This window comes from Ornithorhynchus anatinus, chromosome 4, assembly GCF_004115215.2.
Source record: "Ornithorhynchus anatinus isolate Pmale09 chromosome 4, mOrnAna1.pri.v4, whole genome shotgun sequence".
Lineage (NCBI taxonomy): Eukaryota > Metazoa > Chordata > Mammalia > Monotremata > Ornithorhynchidae > Ornithorhynchus > Ornithorhynchus anatinus.
The window spans coordinates 131,699,487-131,718,825 of record NC_041731.1 but is presented as its reverse complement, the minus strand read 5'-3'; the positions used below and the strand labels follow the sequence as shown (position 1 = coordinate 131,718,825).

At 50.9% G+C, this 19,339-nt stretch overlaps 1 protein-coding gene across 1 annotated transcript in view; it reads right to left on the bottom strand.

Annotated features, from left to right (window-relative positions):
• The window catches only part of CPZ (carboxypeptidase Z), a 66,833-nt gene extending 60,117 nt beyond the window's left edge, over positions 1-6,716 (bottom strand). The window contains exon 1 of the mRNA XM_029062193.2: positions 6,590-6,716. Coding sequence (XP_028918026.1) covers positions 6,590-6,680 — 91 coding nt within the window. The 5' untranslated portion in view covers positions 6,681-6,716. The remainder of the gene's footprint in view (positions 1-6,589) is intronic.
• Positions 6,717-19,339: the final 12,623 nt, after the last annotated feature.

The window sequence follows — 19,339 nt, the reverse complement described above, 5'->3', positions numbered from 1 at the left end:
GACCCCAAAGCCCGTGCTCTTTACACTGAGAGACGCTGCTTCTCGATAGATAGAGACAGTCCCCGCCCTTCGACGGGCTTAGAGTCTAATCGGGGGAGACGGACAGACAAGAACAGTGGCAATGAATAGGATCGAGGGGATGAACATCTCATTAAAACAATAGCAGATAAATAGAATCAAGGCGATGTACATCTCATTAACGGAATGAATAGGGTAATGAAAATCTATACAGTCGAGCAGATGAGTACAGTGCCGAGGGGAGGGGAAGGGAGAGGGGGAGGAATGGAGGGAAAGAGGGGGGAAGAGGGTTTAGCTGCGGAGAGGTGAAGTGGGGGGTAGAAGGAGCAGAGGGGAAAGGGGAGCTCAGTGTGGGAAGGCCTCTCGGAGGAGGTGAGCTTTAAGTAGGGTTTCGAAGAGGGGAAGAGAATGAGTTTGGCGGAGGCGAGGAGGGAGGGCGTTCCGGGACCGCGGGAGGACGCGGCCCGGGGGTCGGCGGAGGGACGGGCGAGACCGGGGGACGGCGAGGGGACGGGCGGCGGAGGAGCGGAGCGTGCGGGGTGGGCGGTGGAAAGAGAGCAGGGAGGAGAGGGAGGAAGGGGCAAGGTGATGGACAGCCTCGAAGCCTAGAGTGAGAAGCAAGCACTGTTCTTATCGCTGGAGTAGATACAAGGTAATCAGGTTGTCCCATATGGAGCACACAGTCTTAATCCCCATTCTCAGATGAGGTAAATGAGGCCCAGAGAAGTTAAGTGGCTTGCCAAAGGTCATGCAGCAGACAAGTGGCAGAGCCGGGATCATTATCGAATCCCCATTCTGAAGATGAGGAAACTGAAGCCCAGAACAGTCCAGCGACTTGCCTGAGGTCACCCAGCTGGCAAGTGGTGGAGTCGGGATCAGTACCCAGCTCCTCTGGCTCCCAGTCCTGGGCTCTTCCGACTAGACCATGGTGTTTCGCAGACCCAGACAAGACATGGACCAGGCTCCACATTGGGCTGGGTACTTTCTGAACAGTGCTTGGCATAGAATAAGCGCTTAACAAATACCATCGTTATTATTGGAGAAGCAGCGTGGCTCAGTGGAAGGAGACTGGGCTTTGGAGTCGGGGGTCATGGGTTCGACTCCCGGCTCTGCAACTTGTCAGCTGTGTGACTCTGGGCAAATCACAACCTCTCTGTGCCTCAGTTACCTCATCTGTAAAATGGGGATTAACCGTGAGCCTCACGTGGGACGACCCGATTCCCCCGTATCTCCCCCAGCGCTTCGAACAGTGCTCTGCACATAGTAAGCGCTTAACAAAGACCAACATTATTATTATCATTATCATCATTACTATGTGCCAACTACTATTCTAAGTCCTTGGGGAGATACAAGGTAATCATGATGTCCCATGTGGGGCTCACAGTCTTCATTCCCATTTTACAGATGAGGTAACTGAGGCCCAAAGAGGTGAAGTAACTCGCCCCAAGTCAAAAACTGACAAGAGGCGGAGCCGGCATTGGAACCCACAACCTCTGACTCCCAAGCCCAGGCTCTTTCCACTAAGCCTTGAGTGCTTAGTGCACAGCAAGCATTTAATGAACCCCATCACGGTTCTTGGTCCCCTTCTGTTCTCCGGCTGTACTCATGCCCTTGGTGTACTCATTCGCTCCCACGTCTTCAACTGTCACCTCTACGCAGATGACACACAGATCTCCATCTCCGCCCCTGTCCTCTCCCCCTCCCTTCAGGCTCGTATCTCCTCCTGCCTCCAACACGTCTCCACCTGGCTGTCTGCCCCCACCTAAAACTCAACACGTCCAAAACTGAGCTCCTCATCTTCCCTCCCGAGCCCTGTCCTCATCCTGACTTCCCCGTCACTGTGGACGTTACGACCATCCTTCCCGTCTCTCAAGCCCGCAACCTCGGTGTCGTCCTTGACTCTGGTCTCTCGTTCACCCCACACATCCAATCCGTCAACAGAACCTGCCGGTTTCACCTTTACAATACCGCCAACGTCGGCCCTTTCCTCTCCATCCGAACTGCTACCGCGCTGGTTCAAGCTCTCATAATAACCCGACTGGATTATTGCATCAGCCTCCTTTCCGATCTCCCATCCTCCTGTCTCTCCCTGCTGCAGTTTATACTTCATTCTGCTGCCCGGATTATATTTCTACAGAAACGCTATGGTCATATAATAATAATGATGGCATTTATTAAGCGCTTCCAATATGCCAAGCACTGTTCTAAGCACTGGGTCACCCCCCCTTCAAAAATCTCCAGTGGTTGCCTAAAACAAAAAGTTCTCACTATTGGCTTCAAAACTGTTCATCCCCTTGCCGCCTCCTACCTCTGCTCCCTTCTCTCTTTCCACCGCCCACCCCGCACGCTCCGCTCCTCCGCCGCCCGCCTCCTCGCCGTCCCTCGGTCTCGCCCGTCCCGCCGTCGACCCCCGGGCCACGTCCTCCCGCCGTCCCGGAACGCCCTCCCTCCTCACCTCCGCCGAACTGACTCTCTTCCCCTCTTCCAAGCCCTACTGAGAGCTCACCTCCTCCGGGAGGCCTTCCCACACTGAGCCCCTCTTTTCCTCTGCTCCTCCTCTCCCCTCCCCATCGCCCCGACTCTCTCCCTTTGCTCTAGCTTCTTCCCCGCCTCACAGCAGTTGTGTATATTTGTCCATATTTATTATTCATTTTATTGATGCTATGTATATAGCTATAATTCTATCTATTTTGATGCTATTGATGCCTGTCTACTTGTTTTGTTTTATCGTGTGTCTTCCTCTTCTAGACTGAGAGCCCATTGTTGGGTAGGGATTGTCTCTATCTGTTGCCAAATTGTACTTCCCAAGCACTTAGTACAGCACCCTGCACACAGTAAGCGTTCAATAAATACGACTGAATGAATGGATGAAATCACCGCCTGCTCCGGTCCAAGTGGGTTCTGTGAAGCAGAGAGTTTAGGGAGCGGGCGGGTGGTGAGCTCCTCCCATCAGGGGGAAAACAGGCCGGGGCCCATCCCGGAGCCTTCTCGGCCTGCCCGAGCATCATTTCTGGAGAAATCTGTCTTCTCCCTCCCTCTCTCGCTTCCCCCGACTTCCATTGGTCAACAGGGGGTTGAAGACCCATTTTAGAGAAGCAGCGGGTCTTAGTAGAAAGAGCCCGGGGCTTGGGAGTCAGAGGTCGTGGGTTCTGAACCTGGCTCTGCCGCTTATCTGCTGGGTGACTTTGGGCAAGTCACTTAATAATAATAATAATAATAATAATGTTGGTATTTGTTAAGCGCTTACTATGTGCCGAGCACTGTTCTAAGCGCTGGGGGAGACACAGGGGAATCAGGTTGTCCCACGTGGGGCTCACAGTTTTCATCCCCATTTTCCAGATGAGGGAACTGAGGCACAGAGAAGTGAAGTGACTTGCCCACAGTCACACAGCTGACAAGTGGCAGAGCTGGGATTCGAACTCATGACCTCCGACTCCAAAGCCCAGGCTCTTGCCCTTTCCACTGAGCCACGCTGCTTCTCACCTCTGTGCCTCAGTTACCTCATCTGTAAAATGGGGATTAAGACTGTGAGCCTCACATGAGACAATCTGACTACCTTGTATCTATCCCAATGCTTAGAACAGTGCTAGGCACATAGTAAGAACTTAACAAATACCATATTTTTCTTCTTCCTCCAATTCCCTGTTTTCAGAGAGTTGTCAGGTCCTGCTCAGCCCTGTCTGAAGGCCTTCTGCTAGGCCTCACCCCGCAACACCCCCCATTCATTCATCCATTCATTCCTATTTATTGAGCACTTGCTGTGTTCTGAGCACTGTACCCCCCAAGACACCTACGCACACACACCCCCCTCCACCCTCTTCTAATAATAATAATAATAATGTTGGTATTTGTTAAGCGCTTACTACGTGCAGAGCGCTGTTCTAAGCGCTGGGGGAGATACAGGATGATCGGGTTGTCCCACGTGTGGCTCGCAGTTAATCCCCATTTTACAGATGAGGTCACTGAGGCCCAGGAAGTGAAGTGACTTGCCCACAGTCACACAGCTGACAAGTGGCAGAGCCGGGATTTGAACTCATGACCTCTGACTCCCAGGCCCGTGCTCTTTCCACTGAGCCACGCTGCTTCTCTGCTTCTCTAATTTGGCACCCCAACAGTCTGGGGAACTCCTCACCTGCACCTTTAAGGCACTCAATCCCCGATCTCCCCCTGCTAATAATTACAATTATGGTATTTGTTAAGCGCTTACTAGTAAGCATTCAATAAATACTATTGAATGAATGAATGAGTGCAAGACACTGTACTAAGCTCTGGGGTGAATCCAAGCAAACTGGGTTGGATGCAGTCCCTGTCCCCCGTAGGCCTCACAGTCTCAATCCTCCATTTTCCAGATGAGGGAACTGAGGAAGGGAAGTGAATTGCCCGGGGTCACACAGCAGACAAGGGGAGGGGGCAGAATTAGAACCCATGACCTCCTGGCTCCCGGGCCGTGCTCTAGCCACAAAGTCCAGCTGCTTCTCATGCCCCAGCCTTTCCTCCTGATTTCCTAGTATAACCCAAGTGACAAATTTGGTTCCTCTAACGGCGACCTGATTCCTTTCCCTCCATCCCGTTTCTCTCACCATGAAACCGTTTCTCTCGTCCTCTTGCTTCCCAGAAACCTCTCTCCCCGTTCATGTCTGACAAGACCACCGCTCTCCCCACCCTCAAAGCCCTACAGAACCCACATTTCCTCCAGGAAGCCTTCCCCCATTAAGCATTCCCTTCATCTTTAGCTTTTAGTGGAAAGAGCCCGGGCTTGGGAGTCAAAAGTCCTGGGTTCTAATTCCAGCTCTGCCACTGATCAGCTGTGTGACTCTGGGCAAATCACTTCACTTCCCTTGGGTCTCAGTTCCCTCCTCTGGAAAATGGGGATGAAGACTCTGAGCCCCACGTGGGACAACCTGATCACCTTGTATCTCCCCCAGCGCTTAGAACAGTGCTTGACACATAGTCAGGGATTAACGAATACCATCATTATCATTATTATTATTCATCCTTCCTTCTGCATCCCTTAGGTACTTGGATCTGAACCCCTTAAACGTTTTAATACCCCACTCCCAGCCCCACAGCACATGGTAGTAATCAATGATAATTGTGAAATTTGTAAAGTGCTTACCATGTGCCAGGCACTGTACTATGCACCCAAGTGGATCCAAGCCAATCGGGTTGGACACCTTCCCTGTCCCACGTGGGGCTCACAGGCTCAATCCTCATTGTGCAGATGAGGGAACTGAAGACCAAAGAAGTGAAATGCCGTGCCCAAGGTCACACAGCTGATAACTCGTGGGACCGGGTTTGGGGAACAAAACGAACGATTGGTGGTATTTTTTTATTTATTCATTCAATCATATTTATTAAGCGCTTACTGTGTGCAGAGCACTGTACTGAGCGCTTGAAAAGTACAATACAACAATAAAGAGTGACAATCTCCGCCCACAACGAGCTTGTGTGTAGAGCACTGTATTAAGCGTTTGGGAGAGTGCAATACAACAGAGTTGGTAAGGCAGGAACCCAGGTCCTCTGACTCCTAGGCTGGTGTTCTTTCCACCCTGCTGTGCATTAATGCTGTACATCTCCTTGTAGTAATAATAATAACAACGGTATTTATTAAGAGCTTACTATGTCCCAAACATTGTTCTAAGCAAAGGGGTAGATACAAGGTAACCAGGTTGTCCCTCGCGGGGCTGAGAGTCTCAATCCCCATTTCACAGATGAGGGAACTGCGGCCCAGAGAAGTGAAGTGACTTACCCAAGATCACACAGTTGACAAGTGGCGGAGGTGGGATTAGAACCCACGACCTCTGATTGCCAAGCCCGGGCTCTTTCCGCTAAGCCCCGCTGCTTCTCCTGATAATAATGATGGTATAATGATGGAGATGGGGGGCGGGGGGTGGGCAGAGAGCCGAGGGGTTCAGGGGTCCCAGGGGTCCAAGGGTCCCAGGGGTCCGGGAGTCCAGAGGCTGGGGATCCCGGGGGTCCGGGGGTCCGGGGATCCGGGGCTCGAGGGGCCGGAGGTCCCAGGGGTCCAAGGGGTCAGGGGGTCTGGGAGTTCCAGGGGTCCGGGGGTCCAGGAGTCCAGGAATCGGGAGTCCAGGGGTCCCAGGGGTCCAGGGATCCGGGGGTTCAGGGATCCGGGGATCGAGGGGACCGGAGGTCCCAGGGGGCCGGGAGTCCAGAGGCTGGGGATCCCAGAGGTCCGGGGATCCGGGGGTCCCAGAGGATCCCGGGGATCCAGGGGCCGGGGGTCCCAGGGGTCGAGGGGCCGGAGATTCCAGGGGACTGGGCGTGCCAGGGGTCCGGGGGCTCCGGGGGTCCTGGGGATGGGGATCGCTCTCTCCCGCCCAAGCGCCCCGGGACCCCCGGACCCCTGGGACCCCTGGACCCCTCGGCTCTCTGCCCTCCCCTCCGACCCTGACCCTAACCCTAAGCCCCCAGCCCCCGGGCGGGGAACTGTGGGCCTTGGTGCGCCGGCCCGGTCCCGCCGGGGGCGACCCCCCACACTTTATCCCCGACCCCCGGGCCCGGCTCTGGGGCTGGGGGGTCCCCGGGTCTGGGGGTCCCCCGGTCTTACCTGGCCCGCCCTCCGCCAGCCGGACCAGGGTGAGCAGGAGCAGCGGGAGACCCCCCGGGAGACCCCCCGGGAGCCCCCCGAGCAGCCCCATGGCCCGCTCGGCTCAGGACCGGCCGCTCCGGCACCACCAGCAACAGAACGCTGTGATGTGGCATCGCCCGCCCCCCTCCCCCCCCCGAGGGGAATCACGTTACACTTCGCCTCGCCCCCCCTGAGGGGCTTAGAGGGTCAGGGGGAGGGGGCCGGGGGGAAGGGGGGGGAGAGGGCTGGGGGAGGGGAAAGGGGAGGGGAAAAGGGAAGGGCATGGTGAGGAGGGGGCAGGAGGGGAGGATGGGGGGTGGAAGGGGAGGGTGGAGAGCAAGGTGGGTGGGAGAGGGAGGAGGAGGGGAGGGGGGGGGGGAGGAGGGGAGGATGCAGAGAAAGGTGGGTGGGAGAGGAAGGAGATGAGGAGGAGGGGGTGGGAGGGCAGTGTGGCGAGAAAAGGGGGTGGGAGAGGGAGGAGGTGGTGAGGAAGAGGTGGGGGGAGAGGAGGGAGAGAAAAGGAGGTGGGAGAGGGAGGAGGGGTGAGGAAGAGGTGGGGGGGAGGGGGGAGAGAAAGGGGGGTGGGGGGGGTGAGGAGGTGGGAGGGAAGGGTGCAGAGAAAGGGGGGTGGGAAAGGGAAGAGATGGTAAGGAGGGGGTAGGAGGGGAAGATGCAGAGAATGGGTGGGTGGGAGAGGGAGGAGATGATGAGGAAGAGGTGGGGGGGAGGGTGGAGAGAAAGGGGGGTGGGAGAGGGAGGAGGTGGGAGGGAGGGAAGGGTGCAGAGAAAGGGGGGTGGGAAAGGGAAGAGATGGTAAGGAGGGGGTAGGAGGGGAAGATGCAGAGAATGGATGGGTGGGAGAGGGAGGAGATGGGGAGGAAGAGGTGGGGGGGGGAGGGTGGAGAGAAAGGGGATGGGAGAGGGAGGAGGTGGGGAGGAGGGGGTGGGAGGGAAGGGTGGAGAGAAAAGCGGTGGGGGAGTGAGGAGGGGGTGATAAGGGAGGGTGGAGAGAAAGGGGGTGGGGAGGGAGGAGATTGTGAGGAAGGGGTAGGAGGGGAGAAAGGGAGGTGGGAAGGGGGTGAGGGGAGAAAGAGAGGTGGGAGGGGGGTGAGGGGTGTAGGCCCAGGGAGCGGGACTTGGCCACATTGATTCATGTTTGTTGTGTAAATGAACACCGGGGCCCCTCTGCCCCGGTAAGGGGTGGGGAGAGGGCAGCTGGGGGAATAAAACTACCCCGTGTAAATGAACGCCCAGCTCCCCTTGCTCAGGTAAAGGGGGAGGGAATAAAAAGACCCTGGTCTCTACCCCCTGGACAAGGGGATGAAAGAAGGAGGCAGTCATGGCCACACAACGAAGGAGGGGGCCGCTGGTCGCTCTCCAACAAGCAGGCAGAATAACGCCCCCAACTCCAACTGAGATGGCTCCGAGAAACGAGAGAAGACGAGACCAGTCAATACCAGTAGGTATTGAGCACTTACTGTATGAGGAACACTCTACTAAGAGCTTAGGAGAGGACACCAGAACAGCTGACAGACTAGAGGGGGAGATGGACATTCATAGAAATAAATAAATGATAAATATAAGAGATGCGCGGTGAATATTCGTGCTAGGCCCAGGCCTGCATTCTTTGTTCCGGGCAGACTGGAAGCGCTGGAAGTTCGTGATGGGTGGGGAACGTGTCCGCTGGTGGATTGGACTCTCCCAATCGCTCAGTACAGTGCTCTGCACAGAGTAAGTGCTCAATAAATGCCACTGATTGACTGATGTTCCCAGACCACCATCTCCAAAGCTTTGGGAGACATCCAATGCCCTGTGGGCTGCTGACACTCATATTGTTGTTATTATTATTATCATTAGTAGTAGTAGTATTGTTTTATCATTATGGCATTTGTAAAGTGCTTACTACGTGTCAAGCACTGTTCTAAGCATTGGGGTAGACAGGTTGAACACGGTCCTTGATCCACATGGGGATCACAGTCAAAGTAGGAGGGGGAACCGGTATGTAATCTCCGCTTTACAGTTGAGGAAACTGAGGCCCAGAGAAGTGAAGTGACTAGCCCGAGGTCACACAGCAAATAAGTGGCCGAGGCAGGATTAGAACCCAGGTCCTCTGACTCCCAGGCCTGTGCTCCAACACTAGGCTACGCTGTTTCTCCATGAGAACATCTTCCCGGAGACGGCTGCGCAGTGGACACGGAGCAGCTGTTGCAGTTTGTGAGAATAGACCATGACCCTGAGGATAACTCAGATAAAAGAAACTCTGAGGTCATCCTTAAGAGCCTGAGTGAACAATCAATCACTCAGAGATGCAGTGCGGTCTAGTGCATAGAGCACGGGCCTGGGAGTCGAAGGTCATGAGTTCCAATCCTGGCTACTCCCCTCGCCTGCAGTGTGATCTGGGCAAATCACTTCAATTCTCTTTGCTTTAGTTACTTTATCTGTAAAATGGGGATTAATAGTTTGAGCCCCATGTGGGACAACCTGATTACCTTGTATCTACCTCAGTGCTTAGAACAGTGCTTAACACATAGTAAGCATTTAACGATTGAATGAATTAATTAATGCCATAATTATTATTATCATTATTCTCTGAGCCTTAGTTCCCTATCTATAAAGTAGAAATTTAGACTGTGAGCCCCATGTGGGACATGGACTCGGTCCAACCTGATTAGCTTGCATCTACCCCAGGGCTAAAATACTGCCTGACACACAATAAATGCTAAACAAATACAATAATCAATCATTTTCAATGGGTGCTTACCGTTTACAGAGTTGGTGGACACACTCCCTGCCCACAATGAGCTTATAGTCTAGAGGGGGAAACAGACATTAATAGAAATAAAGAAATAAATGATGGATAAGTATGTAAGTGCTGTGGGGCTGAGGGGGGTGAATAAAGGCTGCCAAACCAAGTGCAAGAACGATGAAGAAGGGAATGGGAGAAGAAGAAATGAGGGCTTAGTCAAAAAAGTCCTCTCGAGGGAGACGCAATTTTAATAAGGCTTCGATGGTGGGGAAAGCGATGTCGGTTGGATATGAAGAGGGGGGGAGAGAGGTCGGTAGCATGGGACAGTGAGTAGTGTACTCACTAATTTGAGTATTTGAGGAGTGACGGGTAGGAGTTGGGATGGAGTAGGAAATCAGGTAGGACGGGGGCAAGGCGATTGACTGCTTTAAAGCTAACGGTGAGGAGGTTTTGCTTGATGTGGAGAAGGATGGACCACCACTGGAGCGTCTTGAGAAATGGGGAGACATGAACTGAGCCGTTCTGTAGAATATGATCCATGAACAGGACTGAAATGACCCCCTGACCCCTTGGACCCCTTGGACTCTCTCCTGGAGTGAGGAGAGACAGGAGGCCGGGAGATCAGCAAGGAGGCTGATGTGCTCAGAACAGTGCTTGGTACATAGTATGCGCTTAATAAATACCATTATTATTATTATTAGTCAAGGCAGGAGAGGATAAATGCTTCTATTAATCAGGTTGCGGTTCAGATGGAGAATAAAGGGCAGATGTTAGCAGTGTTATGAAGGCTAACCTGTGGGATCTGGTGACAGACTGAATACGTGGATTGAATGAGAGAGTTGAGTTGAGGTTACGGGCTTGTGAGACAAGAAGGATGATGATGGGAAAGACAAGGGGAGGTCAGTCTTTCCCATCCTTCCCAGCAGTATCTTCAGAGGAGGTCTCCCTCCTCTCAAGGGCCACCCCCTCCACATGTGCCTCGGACCCCATTCCTTCGCACCTTACAAAAACTCTCTCCCCTTCCCTCCTTAAACACCATCTTCAACTGCTCACTCTCCAATAACTTCTTCCCCACTACCTTCAAACAAGTCCACGTCTCCTCCATCCTAAAATAACCCTCCCTTGACCGCACAGCACCCTCCAGTTTTCGCCCCATCTCCCTCCTACCCTTCCTTTTCAGACTCTTAGAGTGAGTCGTCTTCACTCACTGCCTCACATTCCTCTTCTCCAACTCTCTCCTGGACCCCATCCAATCTGGCTTCTGCCCCTCCACTCCACTGAAATCACCCTCTCAAAGGACACCACTGATCTCCTTTTTGCCAAATTCAACGGCTTCTACTCCATCCTAGTCCTCCTCGACCTCTCAGCTGCCTCTGACACTGTCAACCATCCTCTCCTCAACACATTATCCAACCTTGGCTTCACTGACTCCGTCCTCTCCCGGTTCTCTTCTTATCTCTCTGGCCCTTCATTCTCAGTCTCCTTTGCGGGCTGCTCCTCCTCCTCCCACCCCCTAACTGTGGGGGTCCCTCAGGCCCCAGTTCTGGGTCCCCTTCTAATCTCCATCTACACTCACTCCCTTGGAGAACTCATTCGCTCCTATGGCTTCAACTATAATCCCTATGTGAATGACACCCAAATCTCCATCTCCTCCCCTGTTGTCTCTCCCTCCAAAAAGGCTCGCATCTCCTCCTGCCTTTAGAACATGTCTACTTGGAAGTCCCCCCCGCCACCTAAAACTCAACATGTCCAAGACAGAGCTCCTTATCTTCCCTCCCAAACCCTGTCCTCTCCCTGACTTCCCCATCACTGTGGACGGCACTATCATCGTTCCCCTCTCACAGGCCCGCAACCTCGGTGTCATCCTTGACTCGGCCCTCTCATTCACTCCCGCACATCCGATCCGTCACCCAAACCTGCCGGTCTCACCTTGACAACATCTCCAAGATCCACCCTTTCCTCTCCATCCAAAGTGATACCACATTCAATCACTCATCCTATCCCGCCTGGAATAATAATAATAATGATGATGGTACTTGCTAAGCTGTTACTATGTGCCAAGCACTCTTCTAAGCACTGGGGTAGTTACAAAGTAATCAGGATGTCCTCCGTGGGGCTCACAGTCTTAATCACCTTTTACCGATGAGGTAACTGAGGCATAGAGAAGTGAAGTGACATGCCCAAAGTCACACAGGTGCCAGGTGGCGGGGCCAGGATTAGAACCCACAGCCCCTGACAACCAAACCCATGCTCTTTCCACTAAGCCGCGCTGCTTTTCCTCCTTTCTGACCTCCCAACCTCCTGTCTACTTCCGTCCATACTTCACTCTGCTGCCTGGATTATCTTTCTACGGAACGGTATGGACACGTCACCTGCCCTCCTCCTCAAAAATTTCCAGTGGTTGCCTATCCTCCTTCGCATGAAGTAAAAACACCTCACTCTTGGCTTCAAAGCTGTCCATCCCCTTGCCCCAACCTACTTCACCTCCTTTTTCTCCTCCAGCCCAGCCTGCACATTCCGCTCCTCTGCTGCCGCTCACCTCCTCACTGGGCCTCCTTCTCTCCCGTCCCAGGGTCGACCCCTGGCCCACGTCCTACCTCTGTCCCGGAACGCCCTCCCTCCTCACCTCCGCCAAACTGACTCTCTTCCCCTCTTCCAAGCCCTACTGAGGGCTCACCTCCTCCAGGAGGCCTTCCCACACTGAGCCCCCCTTTTCCTCAGCTCCCCCTCCCCTCCGCATCACCTCGACTTGCTCCCTTTGCCCTCCCCCAACCCCACAGCACTTATGTACATATGTACACATGTATATATCTACAGTTCTACTTATATTGATCCCTGTTTACTTGTTTTGATGTGTTTATATCTATAATTCTATTTATTTATATTGATGCCTGTTGACTTGTTTTGATGTCTGTCTCCCCCCTTCGAGATTGTAAACCCGCTGTGGGCAGGGATTGTCTCTCTTTATTGCTGAATTGTAATTTCCCAAGGATTTAGAGCAGTGCTGTGCACACAGTAAGCTCTCAATAAATATAATTGAATGAATGACTGAAAGGATTTGGGTGGGAAGATAAGGAGTTCTGTTTTGGACATGTTAAGTTTGAGGTGTTGATGGGACATCCTAGTGGAGATGTCCTGAAGGCAGGAGGGGGAAAAAAAAAAAAAGTTGCAGATCCCAATTCAGAATTCAGGCCCTTCAGAACTCAGGAAGCAGCGTGGCCTAGTGGATAGAACCCAGGCCTGGGAGTCAGAAGGTCATGGGTTCTAATTCCGGCTCTACCACATGACTGTTTTGTGACCTTGGGCAAATCACTTCTCTTCTCTGTGCCTCAGTTACTTCATTTGTAAAGTGGGAAATGAGACTGTGAGCCCCATACGGGACAGGAACCGTATCCAACTCGATTTGTTTGTATCTGCCTCAGTGCTTAGTACAGTGCCTGGCACATAAGAAGCACTTAAACACCATTATTATTATTATTACTGCTCCCTAAGCCATACTGCTTATCTACCTAGCTGTCTTTATCTATATGTAGTTCTTTGTTATGTACAGTTCCTGGCACATATTCATTCATGCAATCGTATTTATTGAGCACTTACTGTGTGCAGAGCACTGTGCTAAGCACTTGGAAAGTACAATTCAGCAATAAAGACAATCCCTGCCCACACTGGGTTTACAGTCTAGAGGGTGGGAGACAGACATAGTAAGTGCTTAACTAGTATCATTAAAGAAAGAAAACACTGAGTCGCAATGACTTGTGTAAGATTTGGGATTCGGCCATCTAGACTGTGAGCTCGTTGTGTCTGTTGTTCTACTGTACTCTCCCAAGAGTATGATGCTTTGCACACAGTGAGAGCTCAATAAATACAACTGAATGAATGAGGTTCCTGCCTCAGTGGCAAGAGATACCTGCAAGTGGTCATTTCCTCACCGGCTGATGGGGAGGGTCAGGATACTTGGGATACTTGGGAGCCCTGATCTGCTCTAGGACCCAATATCCTCATTTGTCATTCCTTCCTTCCTTCATTTTTACTGAGTGCTTACTGTGTACAGAGCACTTCACTAAGCATTTAGGAGAGTCCAATATAACAATAAAGACACATTCCCTGCCCGCAGTGAGCTTACCATCTAGAGGGGGAGACAGACATTAATAGAAAGAAAGAAATGACAGCTCTGGGCCTAAGAGCTGTGGGGCTGGGAGGGAGAAAGGGAGCAAGTCAGGGTGACACAGAAGGGAGAGGGATCAGGGAAGGCCTCTTGGAGGAGAAAATAATGATGATGATAATTAAGGGATTGATTGAGCACCCCCTCAGGATGGCACCTGGAGAGTTTCCCGTCTTCTCCCAGGCTCGACTACAAGAAGGAGAGTGAAGAAGAGGCCTGTCCATTCCATTTCGAGCTTGGGCAGTGGCTAGCGAGTGTCAGGCCATCTGCTACAAGTCAAAACTCTCCCGTGCTGGGCAGCCCCTGCCTGGGAGAGAGTCGAGGGCGGGGACTCGGGTTTCCTGTGCAGAAGGAGGCAATGATAAACCCCTTCCATAGTTTTACCAAGAAAATTCTGTGGATTCACTATCAGAACATTTGCAGATGGAGAGCGGGTTGTTCTGGGAGGGATGTGTCCATGGTGCCACTAAGAGTCAGAGATGACTCAACAGCATAAGCCGAGATTTAATGAGTGTTTACTATGTGTCAGGCACTGTACCAAGCACTGAGGTAGATACAAGTAAATAGAGTTAGACACAGTCCCTGTCCCATATTCTCGATCCCCATTTTCCAGATGAGGTAACTGAGGCACTGAAAAGTGAAGTGCCTTGCCCAAGGTCACACACAGACAAGTGGCAGAGCCAGGATTAGCATCCAGCTCCTTCTGACACCGAGGCCCGGGCTCTAACCGTTATGCCATGATGTGCCTTCAATAAGGTTTTGAAGGGAGAGAGAGTAACTGTCTGTTGGGTTTGAGAAGGAAGGGCGTTCCAGGCCAGAGGCAGAACGTGGGTGAGGGGTCCGTGACAAGAGAGGTGAGATGGAGGCACAGTGAGAAGGTTGGCATTAGAGGAGTGAAGTGTGCGGGCTGGGTTGGAATAGGAGAGTAACGAGGTGAGGAAGGAAGGGGCAAGGTGATGGAGGGCTTTAAAGCCAATGGCGAGGAGGTTATGTTTGATGTGGAAGTGGATGGAAAACCACTGGAGTTTCTTGAAGAGTGGGGAAACATGGCCTGAACATTTTTGTGCAGAAATGATCCAAGCAGTGGATTGAAGTATGGACTGGAATGCGGAGAGCCAGGAAGCAGAGAGGTCAGCAAAGAGGCTATAACTGTAATCAAGGCGGGGTAGGATAAGCGATTGGATTAATAAGGTCGTATTTAGATAGAGGAAGGGGAAGATTTTAGCGATGTTGTGAAGGTGGAATCGATGGGGTTTAGTGATGAACTTGACATGTGGGTTGAAGGAGAGAGAGGAGTCAAGGATTACACCAAGGTTAGGGGCTTGTGAGACAGGAAGGATGATCATGTCGTCTACAGTGATGGGAAAGTTATAGGGAGGACAAGGTGTCGGTGGGAAGATAAGAAGTTCTGTTTTAGATGTTTTAGGTTTGAGGAGACGGGAGGACTTCCAAGTAGGGATGTCTTGAAGGCAGGAGGAAGTCCAGGACAGCAGAGGTAGAGAGAGATCAGGCCTGGAGAGGTAGATTTGGGAATCGTCCGCACTCAGGTGGTATTTGAAGCTGTAGGGGCGAGTGAATTCTCCAAGGGAGTGAGTGTAGATGGAGAATACGGGATGTATCAACTGGGGATAAAATATCTATTCTTCCATCCTTATATAATATGAGGGCTAGGGACTGTGTCCAAACTGCTTATATCACATCTACTTTAGTACGCGGTACAAGGTAAGTGTCTAATCAATACCTTAAATAAGTACCTAAGGTTTTTGCAGACAAAAACTCGCTAAACCAAATATCTCATTATCTTTGAGTTGCAGAACACATTAACAAATGTTGATTAATTCACAATGATGCTCTACTCTCACTGTTTACAGAACAGAAGCAGTGCTGGAAAGAGCCCAGGTCCAGGAGTCAGAAGGACCTGGGTTCTAACCCCGGCTCCGCCAACTGCTTGCTGTGTGATCTTGGGCAAGTCACTTGACTTCTCTGTGCTTCAGTTCCCTCAACTGTAAAATGGGGATGGAACACCTGTTCTCCCTCCTACTTATTCAGTCAGACAGTCATATTGATGGAGCGCTTAGTGTGTGCAGAGCACTGTGCTAAGTGCTTGGGAGAGGACAACAGTAAATGGACACATTCCCTGCCCACTACGAGTTTCAGGCTTGAGAGAACTTACAGTTAGACTCTGAGCCCCATGTGGGACAGGGACTGTGTCTGACCTAATTCATTCAGTCGTATTTACTGAGCACTTACTGTGTGCAGAGCACTGTGCTAAGCGCTTGGAAACTAAAATTCGGCAAGAAATAGAGACAATCCCTACCCGACAACGGACCCACAGTCTAGAAGGGGGGGAGACAGAGAACAAAGCAAAACAAGCGGACAGACATCACTATAAATAGAATTACAGATAGATCCACATCATTAATAAAATGAATAGAATAATAAATATGCACCTATATACACAAGTGCTATGAAGCGGGGAGGGGAGTGGAGGAGAGGGAGGAATTCAGGGTGATGGGGAGGGGAGGAGAAGAAGAGGAAAGGGGGGCTCAGTCTGGGAAGGCCTCCTGGAGGAGGTGAGCCTAATTAAGTTGTACCTACCCCGGTGCTTAGGCCACTGTTTGACATTCCGCTTAGCATATATCATTAAAAAAAATCCAAATTAATCACAGAAAAGAGAGAAAACAAGAGTTGCCAGCCAAGTGAACTCCAGATCAATGCACAGACAATCCCAAAGGTAGAATCTGCAGCTCACATCCAACAAAAAATGTGCAGAAGATTTTTGCCCCCCAGTCCTTGCCTTGTGCAGAGCATGGTTCCTACTTTTTAGAAGCAAGATGCAGCTAAGGATCTTACTGTCGGGGAAGACATGGAAAGAGCTTGGGCCTAGCAGTCAGAGGATTGAATTTCGAATGGGGGCTCTGCCTCTTCATTGATTCAATCATATGTATTAATAATAATAATAATGGTATTTGTTGAGAGCTTTCTAGGTGACAGCTGTTTACTGTGTGCAGAGCACAGTACTAAGCACTTGGGAAGTGCAATTCAGCCACAAATAATAATAATAATAATAATGTTGGTATTTGTTAAGCGCTTACTATGTGCCGAGCACTGTTCTAAGCGCTGGGGTAGACACAGGGGAATCAGGTTGTCCCACGTGGGGCTCACAGTCTTCATCCCCATTTTACAGATGAGGGAACTGAGGCACAGAGAAGTTAAGTGACTCGCCCACAGTCACACAGCCGACAGTGGCAGAGCTGGGATTCGAACTCATGAGCCCTGACTCCAAAGCCCGTGTTCTTTCCACTGAGCCACGCTTATTACATATAAATTACATATTACATATGTAATAGAGACAATCCCCGTCCACAGCGTGCTTACAGTCTAGAAGGAGGAAGACAGACATCAAATAAGCCGGCGTCAGTAGCATCAATATAAATAAATAGAATTATAGATACACATTATTAATAGAATAAATAGAATAATAAATATGTACATATATGCACAAAAGTGCTGTGGGATGGGTAGGGGGTAGAGCAGAGGGAACAGGTGGGGGCACTGGGAAGGGGAGGGGGGACAGAGGAAAAGGGGGCCTTAGTCCAGGAAGGCCTCCTGGAAGAGGTGAGCTATCAGTAGGGCTTTGAAGGTGGGGAGAGTGACTGCTATTTGACTTTGGGCAATCCGCTTCACTTCTCAGTTTCCTCATTTCTTAAAATGAAGATTCAAAACTCGTTCCCCTTTAATCAATAACAGGTATTTGAGTGCTTACTGTATCCTGGACACTGGACTAAGTCCCTTTCTCTCAGACTGTGAGCCAAATGTGGGTCAGGGACTGCTTGTTTCAAACCCATTGCTTAGAAGTCAGACCAATGTATTTATTGAACACTTACTGTGTGCAGAGCACTGTACTGAGCCCTTGGGAGAGTACAGTATAGTGATAATAATTAATAATTATGGCATTTGTTAAGCTCTCACTAGGTGCCAGACACCGTACTAAGTGCTGGGTTGGATCCAAGAAAATCAGGTTGGACATAGTCCCTGATGCCACGTGGGGCTCAGAGTCTCAATCCCCATTTTACAGATGAGGTAACTGAGGCCAAGAGAAGTGAAGCGACTTGCCAAAAGTCACACAGCAGAAAAGTGGCAGAGCTGGGATTAGAACCCACGACCTCTGACTCCCAGGCCCGTGCTCTATCTACTGCGCCATGCTGCTTCTCTGACAATGTGACAGTAGAACGAACACATTCCCTGCCCACAACGCATTTACACTCTAGAGGGGGAAACACATTAATAAAAAATAAGTACAGCATTTTGGACATAGTAAGCACTTTACAAATAGCATAATCATTATTATTATCATTATCATTCCCAGTTCTGCCCCTGTCCTGCTGGATCACTTAATCTCTCTAATAAATGGGGATAAACTACCTATTCTCCTGCCCCCTTAGACTGGGAATCCCTCACAGGAGAAGAACTCAGCCTGAATTGATTAGCTTGTATCCTCTAAACTGTAAGCTTTCTCTGGTCAGGGAACATTGCCACTCGCTCTGTAGTACTGTAGTCTCCCAAGCGCTTAGTGCAGAGCTCTGGACATAGTAAGTTTTCAATAATTACCATGCAGTGAATGATCTACCCCAGTGCTTACCACAGTGCTTTACCCATAGTAAGCGTTTAAGAGGTACCACAGTATCTTGGGCTCACCTGGGGTGGAGCTCATTGCTCTGTTGATCTTTTTATTCATTCATTCATTCATTCATTCATTCAATAGTATTTATTGAGCCCTTACTACGTGCAGAGCACTGGACTAAGCGCTTGGAATGGACAAATCGGTACCAGATAGAGACGGTCCCTGCCCCTTGACGGGCTCACGGTCTAATCGGGGGAGACGGACGGACAAGAACGACGGCAATGAATAGAATCGAGGGGATGAACATCTCATTAAAACAATAGCAGATAAATAGAATCAAGGCGATGTACATCTCATTAACGGAATAAATAGGGTAATGAAAATCTATACAGTTGAGCAGATGAGTACAGTGCCGAGGGGAGGGGAAGGGAGAGGGGGAGGAGCGGAGGGAAAGGGGGGGAGAAGAGGGTTTAGCCGCGGAGAGGTGGGGGGGATAGAGGGAGAAGGGGAGCTCAGTGTGGGAAGGCCTCTTGGAGGAGGTGTGCTGTAAGTAGGGTTTTGAAGAGGGGAAGAGAATTAGTTTGGCGGAGGTGAGGAGGGAGGGAGGGAGCCTTGGGGCTCTCCCCTTCTCCCCCTCTCCAATATTTGTCTCCACATCTGATCACATAGTGTAAAGTCAGTCAGCCAGTCAACCGTAATTATTGAGTGCTGTGTGCAGCAGCGTGGCATAATGATAGAGAATAATAATAATGATGGTATTTGTTAAGCGCTTACTATGTGCCAAGCACTGTTCTGGACGCTGGGATAGACACAAGGTCAGCAGGTTGTCCCACGTGGGGCTCACGGATCTTAATCCCCATTTTCAACGTTGTCTTTTGTTTTGTTCTGTTTTGCTTTGCTGTCTGTCTCCTCCATTTAGAGCCTGTTATGGGCAGGGATTGTCTCTATCTGTTGCCAAACTGTACATTCCAAGCGCTAAGTACAGAGCTCTGCACATAGTAAGCACTCAGTGAATACTATTGACTGAATGAATTTTACAGATGAGGTAACTGAGGCACAGAGAAGTTAAATTACTTGCCCAAGGTCACACAGCAGACAAGTGGCGGAGCCGGGATTAAAACCTATGTCCTCTGTCTCCCAATCCTGGGCTCTAGCCACCAGACCACGTTGCTTCTCTGGGCCTGGGAGTCAGGGGTT